The sequence below is a fragment of the Corvus cornix genome, chromosome 26 (assembly GCF_000738735.6).
Source record: "Corvus cornix cornix isolate S_Up_H32 chromosome 26, ASM73873v5, whole genome shotgun sequence".
Taxonomy (NCBI): domain Eukaryota; kingdom Metazoa; phylum Chordata; class Aves; order Passeriformes; family Corvidae; genus Corvus; species Corvus cornix.
The window spans coordinates 4,833,909-4,843,271 of NC_046354.1; the positions used below are offsets into that span (position 1 = coordinate 4,833,909).

General features: G+C 66.2%; 2 protein-coding genes across 2 annotated transcripts; one reads left to right on the forward strand and one right to left on the reverse strand.

Moving 5' to 3' along the window:
* The first annotated feature begins 954 nt into the window (after positions 1-954).
* EPS8L3 (EPS8 like 3) lies at positions 955-5,793 on the forward strand. The gene is given in 16 exon segments (XM_039565557.1): positions 955-1,022; positions 1,119-1,192; positions 1,284-1,348; positions 1,426-1,581; positions 2,166-2,303; positions 2,937-3,174; positions 3,240-3,352; positions 3,437-3,535; positions 4,086-4,160; positions 4,283-4,431; positions 4,528-4,740; positions 4,831-4,927; positions 5,029-5,062; positions 5,065-5,152; positions 5,257-5,331; positions 5,448-5,793. Coding segments are annotated over 16 exon segments (1,926 nt in total). The 5' UTR covers positions 955-981; the 3' UTR covers positions 5,719-5,793.
* Positions 5,794-6,642: 849 nt separating this feature from the next.
* Positions 6,643-9,363, reverse strand: LOC104692563 (glutathione S-transferase Mu 1-like). The gene is made up of 8 exons (XM_039565077.1): positions 9,260-9,363; positions 8,224-8,299; positions 8,058-8,122; positions 7,892-7,973; positions 7,354-7,454; positions 7,143-7,238; positions 6,954-7,064; positions 6,643-6,871 (listed from the first exon to the last, which is right to left on the reverse strand). The coding sequence occupies exons 1-8, from the start codon at positions 9,290-9,292 to the stop codon at positions 6,776-6,778; spliced, it is 660 nt and encodes a 219-aa protein (XP_039421011.1). The 5' UTR covers positions 9,293-9,363; the 3' UTR covers positions 6,643-6,775.

Sequence of the window (9,363 nt, forward strand, 5' to 3'; positions counted from 1 at the left end):
AAGAGAGAGGAGGTCAGCCGGGATGTGACAGCCTGAGGGACTGGGGGGCACAGATGGGACCCTCAGGGACGCAGGGGACACGGCCCAGCTGTTCCATCACCCCCCAAGTTGCACCGAAGAAGCCAAAAGGCTTAAAATGAGCCCAAACCGCACAACTCTGTGCTGGCAGAGGGGGTTCCGCGGGTCACTCCGATCCCACAGACACGACCCCCGGCCAGCCAGTGTCCTCCCGGCCAAGGTGACCCCACCCCACGGCTCTGGGGATGATGACTCCCTGCATCCACCCTTCACCCAAATCCCGGACCCGGCCCCTTCCTCGGCACAAACCACCCTGGGAGGATTTTCGTGGCAGTGACAGTTTTGGGGTGAGCCCGGGATTACCCCGCGGGCAAGGGCACAGAGTCCTGCGGGTGACAGGGTTGGGTGCTGCCAGGCGGGACGTCACCGACACCCAGCCCGGGGGCGGGGGACCTTGGGACGGGGGCACCCCGGGCTGCGTTCGCCGCTGGGTGCCCCGGGGCCAGCACGCCCTGCCGCGGGGCGGGGGGCCCAGGGTGATTGGAGAGGTGGTGGCGGTGCCAGGTTGTTGTGTCCCCTCCGTCCCTCCCCCGCCTTAACGACAGGGCAAAGAGCAGGTGGGTGCGGTGCCGACGACAAGCCCTGTCCCCTGCCCGTGTCACCCTCCGCGGACACAGCCAGAGCGGCGAAGGCAGCGATCGAGGTGAGCGGGGACACCCCGGGACAGAGACCCCATCTCGGGACATGGGGGTTGGCTTCGGCCGCTGGGGCTGGGATTGGAGCGGGGCGACTGGCGATGGACGGTCAGGAGGGTCCTGGTGGCCACCGGGGCGACGGCACCGCCGGGGTGGGGGGAGGGGTGGTGTGTCCCTCAGGTGGTTGGGGGGCGCATCGGGGGTGACACAAGGAACATGCCCAGGATCCCCCAGCAGGATCGAGACGCCCTTGCTGCTCCCCGGCAGGATGGGAGACCCCTTCGGCCGCTGGAGCAACGCCCCGTCACGGTGAGTGGCCAGCGGGGTGGGCGGGTCCCACCCTGGGGACCCGAGGGCTGGGCGGGACGGGGGTGCAGGGGTGTAAAGGTCCCTCTGTCCACCCAGGGGTGAATACGACGACAGGTCCCCGCTGCGACATTCCAACAGCTTCGTCCGCCTCACCGGGAAAAGCATCTACAGTGAGTGAGGGCAGCACCCCAAAAACCCCTCTGATCCCCCCGCTACCGTCCCCACCTTGTCCCTGTCACCTCACCCTGCGTGTCCCCGCAGACCAGCGCAAGGACTATGGGCAGACCGTGCTAAAGCTCCAGAGCGATTTCCAGCACCACGTTGAGGTAGAAGCCCCCTCAAACTGCCCCGCGCCCCCCGGCATTGCCAGGGGGCCCCTGTGCCACCGTCCCTGTCCCCCCAGCACCTGCTCACGATGCACCTGGAGCGGGATCTCCGCAGCGCCGAGGATTGTCTGAGGCGCCTGAAGGGCCTGGAGGAGCAGGGGCGGATCTGGGGGCAGGATGTCATCCTGGAAGTCAAGGACCAGGAGTTGGTGCTGAGAGATGTGGAGAGCAAGGTACCCCCCGGCCAGGGCACCCCCAAACCCCTCTGGCCCTTTCCACCCCATAGAACCTTTTGGTTGTGTGACCCCACAAAGCCTGGTACCCCCGCGGCCAGGGTACCCCCTGAATCCTGGTATCCCCCAAGCAAGGCACCCCAAAGCCCAGCACTCCTCAGCCAGGCCACCCCTTGAATCTCGGTACCCTCTGGTCAGGGCATCCCCAAAGCCTGGTATCCCCTTGCCAGGGTACTCCCTGAATCCTGGGACCCCGTGGCTATGGGAGGCCCCAAATCCCGGTCCCCCCTGGCCCAGGTATCCCCAAATCCCAGTTCCCCCCACACAGGGCACCTCCTATAACCCCACTGCCCCCCAACCCTGGCAGCTCCTATAGCCCTGGCACCCCCAGTCTGGCACCCCCAACCCTGCTCCGCCCCCAGACTCAGCCCCCCAAACTCTGCCATCCCCCTCCTATGACCCCCACCACCCCCATTAAACCTTACACCCCACATGCCCGATCCCCACAATCCCACTTGCACCCCTTTAACCCTTTCCTAGCCATTCGTGTGGGGGGGCTGAGCACCCCGTTTTCCCCCTTCCAGGAGGAGCTGGAGACTTTCCCGCTGGGAAGTGTGCAGGGATGCTCCACCGGGCTGGACAACACGGTGCTGGCCGTCAGCGTCCAGGAGAGGAACCCGCCGGGGACCAGCGTCCTGCTCTTCCAGTGCGAGCGGCTGGGGGTGAGCCCTGAGGGGGGGAAGAATGGGGGGCAGCCCCCCCGGAATGGGGCGCTGATGGCAGGGGGTCCGTGTCAGGCAGAGACGCTGAGGAGCAGCCTGGAGAAGGCGCTGAGGCAGAGGAAGGAGGAGCAGAGGGATCACTATGGGCACAGGTATGGGGGGGACGCGGCTCTGCAGCCCCTCCCTGCGGACAGCTGGACTGGGCCCCCAAGTCTCGCCCCCCAGAGTTGTGGTGGGTCTGGCAGTGGGGTGTCCCTGCCCCAATGTCCCCCAAAGAGCCCCTTCCTGCGGGTGCAGACCCCCTCCTGAGGGGGAGGGGGGCCCTTTTGCCCCAGTACCCCAGCTCCTGGCTCGGTCCCCCCATCCTACCCCATCCCCGTGAATACAACCCCGTCACCCCATCCACGGGCTCAGCCTCCCTCCTACCCCATCCCCACGGGCCCAGACCCCCCCACCCCATCCACAGGCTCAGTTCCCCCTTCCACCCCCTCTTCCTCATCCCCATGGGCACGGATCCCTCGCACCCCCATCCATGAGTTCGGTCTCCCCTCATCCCCGTGGGCCCAGCGTGCTCCCACCCCATTTCCCATCACTGGGCTTACACCCCCCTCCCACCCCCATCCCTGCAATCAGCCCCACTCCTACCCCACACGCAAACCCGTCTCCCCACCCCGTACCCCTCCCAGGCTCAGCTCACCCTCATCTCCCCCCTCCCCACCGCCCTCGCCCCGGAGCAGCCCGGACCGGCCGCAGAGCCCGGCCCCTCTGTACGCGGCCCCGGAGCGCTGGGCAGAGCCCCTCGAGCCCGACCACCACCTGCCCCCCCAGCGTGGGAGACCCCCCCAGCATGGGCTGCGCTCCTCGGACTACCGTGAGTCTCGCGGGGGGGAGGGAGAGAGGAGGGAGGGAGGGGCTGCACCGTGCCTGTTTCCCCAGGAGCAGGGGGCGATGCTGGGGACCCCGTGGTGTCACCAGGTGCGCCGGACCCCCCGCAGATGCTGCGGAACAAACGCCCCCCCCAGGTTATGTCCGAGGTGGACCGAGATGTTGTAAGTCCCGACCCACCCCCACCCCCCACGGATGGGGACACCCCAACTCCCACCCAGCACTCACCGTCCCCCCCGCACCCACAGGATGTTCTCAACCACGTCCTGGGGGAGCTGGAGCTCTTCATGGGCCAGCTGAGGATGACCCTGGGCTCGGCCAGCAAGAAGAAGAAGAAGCAGAAGAAGCAGCCAGGTGGGAGGGGAGGGGAGGAGAGGGGAGTGTCCTTGGGGGGCTGCTTGGGGTTCTGGCGTGGGCAGCCCGGTGCCAGCCCCCGGCTCTGCCCCTCCAGCGCTGCCCCCAAAGGAGGAGTACACGGATTTCTTCCAGAAGGTGAAATACGCCCTCAAACCTCATGGTAGGTCCCGCCGGGCTGGATGGGGGCGGCTGTGGGGTGGGGGGGATGTGGGCTCAGTGGGAAGGGGCGGGGCTGTGTGGGGGTGGGAGGCTGTGAGGGGATGGGGCTGTGGACAGCAGGGGAACTGTGTGGGAAAGGGGGTCTGTGGGGATGGGGGGCCCATGGGGATGGGGAAGCCGTGTAGGGATAGGGAACTGTGTGGGGGTGGAGGGACTGCATGGGATGAGGGAGCTGTGGGTGAACTGAGGGGCTCTGTGGGGTTGGAGAAGCCGTGCGGGGATGGAGGGGCCATATGGGGACAAGGGGCCGTATAGGGGTGGGATCGGGGTGCTCCGTGGGGATGGGGGGGCTCCGCAGGGACACCCTTTCCCCACACTCAGGGACGGACCCACCGCTACGTGAAGGACCCCGACCCCTCCCAGCTGCTGCGCCTCATTTTCTCATCTCTGTCCTTCGTGAGTGCCCCCCAAAAGCGGGTCCCACCCCGCAAAATCTGTGAGACAGGTGGGGACCCCCCCACACTCCCCCCATCCTGGGGGGTGCGTCTGGGGGTGCTGCTCCATCCCGTCCCCTGCAGGTCCTGGACCACTGCCCCAGCCCCGGGCTGGCCCAGGCGGTGGAGGCTCCGCTGCTGCTGCCGGAGGCACTGGAATTCCTTGAGGAGACCCTGAGCGATGACGACTACGGCGTCTGGAAAAGCCTCGGCACTGCCTGGAACAGGTCCAGGTGGGGTCCAGGCCTCCGACACCGAGAAAGGGGGGTCTGGATTTGAGGGGGGGTCACAAAAACCCACCCGGCGTCCCCCCCCCCCGATGGTTGTAGGGCCGAGTACACCCAACAGCGCCCGGGTGCCCGCGTATGTCCGGTTTTTTCGGACGGGTGGCTGCCCCCCGTGCTGGAGCAGGAACACCACGGGGCCCTCCAGGACACCCCACCGCCTGCCTCAGTTTCCCCAACTCACTTGCGACGCCCTTCCCTGTCCCTGCCCCCCGCACAGTCACCAGGCACCGGCTGGAGGGACAATCCCAGCCAAGTGTAAGCCTCCCCCTTTCCCTGTGGATGCAGAGGGTTGGGGCAAGATCCGGCCCCCGGCTGGGTATTGATCACCCCCCTCACCGCTTCCAGACCCCCCCTCTCTGCCCAGGGGCTCGTCCGAGCCCTGTACGATTTCCAGGCCAGGAATTCGCAGGAGCTGAGCGTCAGGAAGGGGGACACGCTGCAGGTAGAATCGGGGGGTCCCCTCCCTGGCTGCTCGTGGGGAGGATGAAGTTGGGACCTTGGGGTCCTGGCCCCCCACCCTGCCCCCCTTGCCACCTCCCTTAGGTCCTGGACCAGCAGAGGAAGTGGTGGCTGGTGCAGGACGAGTGGGGGACAGGGGGCACGTCCCTGGCAACATCCTGGAGCCCCTCCCGGAGCCGGGGCACGACGGGGGCACGGCGCCAGGCAGGTGGGTGTTCTCTCTGCCCTCCCTCCCCCGCGCCCCCCCAAGCAAGAGGGGGTGGCGGGGGACTACCCCGATGTCCCCTCCCTTTGTCCCCCGCTCCAGGACAGTCCCCCCACCCTGCAACCCAACTCCTCGCCGGCGGAGGTGACAGCCTGGCTGATGGACAAGGGCTTCTCGCGAATGTAGGTGGTCCCTTGAGCCCCCCCTTCCCACCCAAAACCCGCGTGGGTCCAATTGGGGGTGGGGGAAAGCCCGGCTTACCCCGTCCCCCCCTCCCCGTTTCCCCCCCCCCCCGCAGCACGGTGCGGACTTTGGGGGTGCTGCGGGGGCACGAGCTGCTGCAGATGAGCCCGGAGGACCTGCGAGGTGTCTGTCCCGAGGAGTGGCGGAGGGTCCTCTTCAAGCTGTCCCCCATCAGGACATCCCTGGGGGTGAGAGACCCCCACCTCCGTACCCCCACCCCATCTCGGGACTCTCGGACCCTCGGCCCCACGCTCCCTCCCCATCCCGGGGCTGGCCTTGGGGTGAGGGACCTCCACCCCCGCGCCCCCTCCTCACTCCCGGACTGATCCTGCGGGTGACCCGTCCCCGGAGCCCCTCCCCAGCCCGGAGCTCCTCCTCCCCCCCATACACACACACTTCTCCCACCCTCTTCTCTGCAGATCGGCCCCAGGCACTGAGCCACCGCGGCCGCGCTGTCCCCAGCACGTCCCCGCCCCACGCCTCCCCGGATGGAGCACCCTGGGAGCGGCTGGACTTGCGGGGGAATCCACCCCCCACATCCCGCCTGGCCCTCCCAGAACAGAGAACCACTCCTTGAAATTAGAGAACGTCTCCCCCAAAGCCACCAGTGACATGAGGCTTTTGGGACTTCCCCCACCCAAAGGAAGTAGGGGGGCAGGCACCCCCCTCAGCGGGGCCAGGCGCTGTGAGATGAGCTTGCACCCCCAAAATGTAAAGCGATTGATGTGGAAAATAAAAGTGACAGCAGTGGGGTGTGCAGAGTCTGGGGGGAGCCCGGGGGGCAGGGAGAGGGATGGGGAATAGGGGAGTAGGGGAATAGCAGAATAGGGGAATAGGGACAGGGCAGGGAGGGGGACACAGCGTTTCACCCCCCACAGCACCCAAGGCACAGTCCTGGTCCCCATCTTTGAGTTGATGGCAGCGAGGGGCCCCAGGGGACAGGGCTGTCCCCAGCCCACCCCACTCAGCACCCTGGGTGGGTGGCAGGGCACCAACCCTCCCTCCCCCAGCCTTTGTCAGGGCTGCCTCATTAGAGCTTATTAGGAATGTGCTAATGAGGAGCGGGAGTGGGAAGAAGGGAGGCACAGGGCTCCTTTTCCAGGGCAACGAGGGCTGAGCTCGTGCCCCTCAAAACAAACCTGCCACGCGGGGGGCTGGGACCCCCACTCACCCCACACCCACCAACCCCCAACCATGGTGGGGGCTGCCTCAGTGCCCCCCTGCCCAACACCACAAGGCTTGTGGGGGGCTCAGGGTGCCACATCTAAAGCGCTTTATTATCTTGGGGGGCTTCTTGCCAGTGGTGCCGTCCCCCCAAAGGATGGGGGATGCTGGGGGGGCTGGGTTAGGACCCCCCCGCCCTCCTTGCTCCAGGCTGAGCTCCTACAACTTCTTGTTGCCCCACTTGGCCATCTTGTTATTGATGGGCATCTTCTGGAAACGGCTGGACTTCATGTAGGCAGCCACCTTCTCCAGAGCCTGGGGACACACAGGGAGCGTCAGGGACCCCTCCACCGTGGCAGCCCCCACCCAGGGGTGACCTTGGGGTGCCCTTGCTCACCCCAAAGCGGTCCATGAAGTCCTTGAGGTTCTTGAAGGCCTCCAGGCACTTGGGCTCAAAGATGCGGTTCTGGTCCAGCACGTCGAACATGAGGAAGTCTACGAAGGTCAGCTGGGGACATTGGGGGGACACGGTGAGGACAAACCCCCTCCCCAGCCCCCTCATCCCCCTCAGGGGTCCTGGCAGTACCTTCTCCCCCGCAAACCACTTTCTGTCGCCCAGGAAGTTGGAGAAGAGCTTCAGCTTCCCCGGGAGCTGCTCCAGGTAGCCTGGCTTGAGCTTCTCCTGAGGGAGGAAAGGAGCGAGGATGGGCAGCCTCAGCCGGCCACCCCGGGGAGCACCCTCCCCATATGGGGTCCCCAGTGCTGGTGTGGGGTCCCCCAGCCTGCAGGACACTCACAAAGTCAGGATTGTAGCAGACCATGACCAGGCTCATGCGGAAGTCCATGATCTGGTTCTCCAGCATGTCCACGCGCAGGGTCTCCTCCTCTGTCTCACCACCTGCACGGGCGATGTCAGCACTGGGGGCCCAAACCCGCCCTGACCCAGCCCTGCTGCCCCAAACCCGCCCTGACCCAGTCCTGCTGCCCCAAACCCGCCCTGACCCAGGCCTGCTGCCCCAAACCCGCCCTACTGCTGGCTGTGGGTCCATTTAACTCCAGCTCCAACCCCATGCTCAACCCTACTCCAACCTGTACCCCAATCCAACTCCACCCCTACTCCAACCCCAACCCCAAACCAAGCCCAACTGAATCCCAACCCAATTCCAGCCCTACTCTAACCCCAACCCCAATTCAACTCCAAGCCTGCTCCAATTCCAACTCCCAACCCAATTTCAACCCTACTCCAACCCCAACTTTAACCCAACCCAACCGAACCCCAGTCTAATTCCAGCCCCAGCTCCAGCCCCACTCCAGCCAAGCCCCCCCTGCACTCACACATGTTGTGCTTGCGGGCGATGTAGCGCAGGATCGCGTTGCTCTGCGTCAGCTTGGTGGGGCCATCGATGAAGTAGGGCAGCTGCAGGGGACAGCGGGGCATGGGGACACTGGGACATTGGGACACCCCCAGTCGTAACCTCCCCCCCAGCTCCAGACCACCTACATTGGGGAAGTCAAGCCCCAGCTTCTCCTTCTCGTTGATCCATTGGCTCTTATCGTAGTCGGGAGCTGGAAGGGAAGGGGGAGTTGGGTGATGTCGTGTGTGTGTCCCCCCCCCGAAAGCCAGAGAAGCTGGGGGTGGTGTGGGGACCCCCTGACCCCCCCCTTACCCTCCCCACAGCTGTAGAGCTTGTCCTCGTAGGGCGTCTCCGTGTACTCCAGGAGCAGGCGGATGGCGTGGGCAAGCTGGGGAGTGGGATCAGTGAGACCCCCAAAAACATCCCCCGCACGTGCCACGGGGAAACTGAGGCACAGGGGAGGGCAAACCGCAACCCCACAACACACTGGCTACCCTCAAAAGCAACATCCTCCCACCCCCAAGAGCAGCAGGACCCCCACAGGACACCCCAGGCTACCCCCAAAAGATCCAGAAGAGCTCCAACAGCTTCCCCAAAAGACCCGAGGGTCCCCGCAGACCCCCAAGAGCCCAGAGGGGCTCCCGCAGTTCCTCCCAAGATCAGGAAGACACCCCAGACCTCCCAAAAGACCAGAGGGACCCCACAGACCCCCCAGAGTGACCCCCTCCAGTCCCCCCCAAGACTAATGGTCCACCACAGCCGCCTCCCCCAAGAGCACAGGGACTCCCACAACACGCCCAAAAGACACAGGAGACCCCCGAAGACCCCCCAGAAGACAGGGGGGACCCCCGAAAACGCCCCACAGCCGTCCCACAAGTCCAAAGGGACCTCCACAAGATCAGTGGGACTCCGGACGACCCCTCGCTGCCCCCTGAAAGTTCAGAGGGACCCCCACAGCCCCCCCCAAGACAAAAGGGAACCCCACAGACCCCTGCAGCCCCCACCAAAGCGCTGGGAGACCGCCACAGCCCCCACCCCCAAAACCAGAAGGGTCCCCACGTCACGCAAGAAGCGCAGAAGGGACCCCACAAAACCCCCGAAGACCCCCGCCGCCCCCCAAAACACCAAAGGGACTCCCGAAGACCCCCCGAAACCCCCCCAAAACACCAAAGGGACTCCCGAAGACCCCCCCGCAGCCCCCCACAGGACCGGGGGAAACCCCAAAGACCCCTTAAGTCCTCCCCAAAAAGCGCAGGGGACCCCCCGCAGCCCCCTCAGGGACGCTGATGTCCCCGCAGCCCCTCCCCCGCCCACGGGTGCCCCACGGGGGTCGCGCTCCCCCACTCACGCCGCGGATGTCCCAGTAGCCCAACACCGCCATGGCCGCGCCGCCGCCGCCCGCCCCCGCGTGACCCCGGCCACGCCCTGCCCGGGGCGGGGCTTAAAGGGGCG

Coding starts and splice junctions, on each gene's coding strand:
- LOC104692563 (XM_039565077.1), bottom strand. CDS start 9,292: ATGGCGGTGTTGGGCTACTGGGACATCCGCGGC. Junction 8,300..9,259: donor GCTACTGGGACATCCGCGGC/GTGAGTGGGGGA, acceptor CCCACTCCCCAG/CTTGCCCACGCCATCCGCCT. Junction 7,974..8,057: donor TGGGGCTTGACTTCCCCAAT/GTAGGTGGTCTG, acceptor TGTCCCCTGCAG/CTGCCCTACTTCATCGATGG.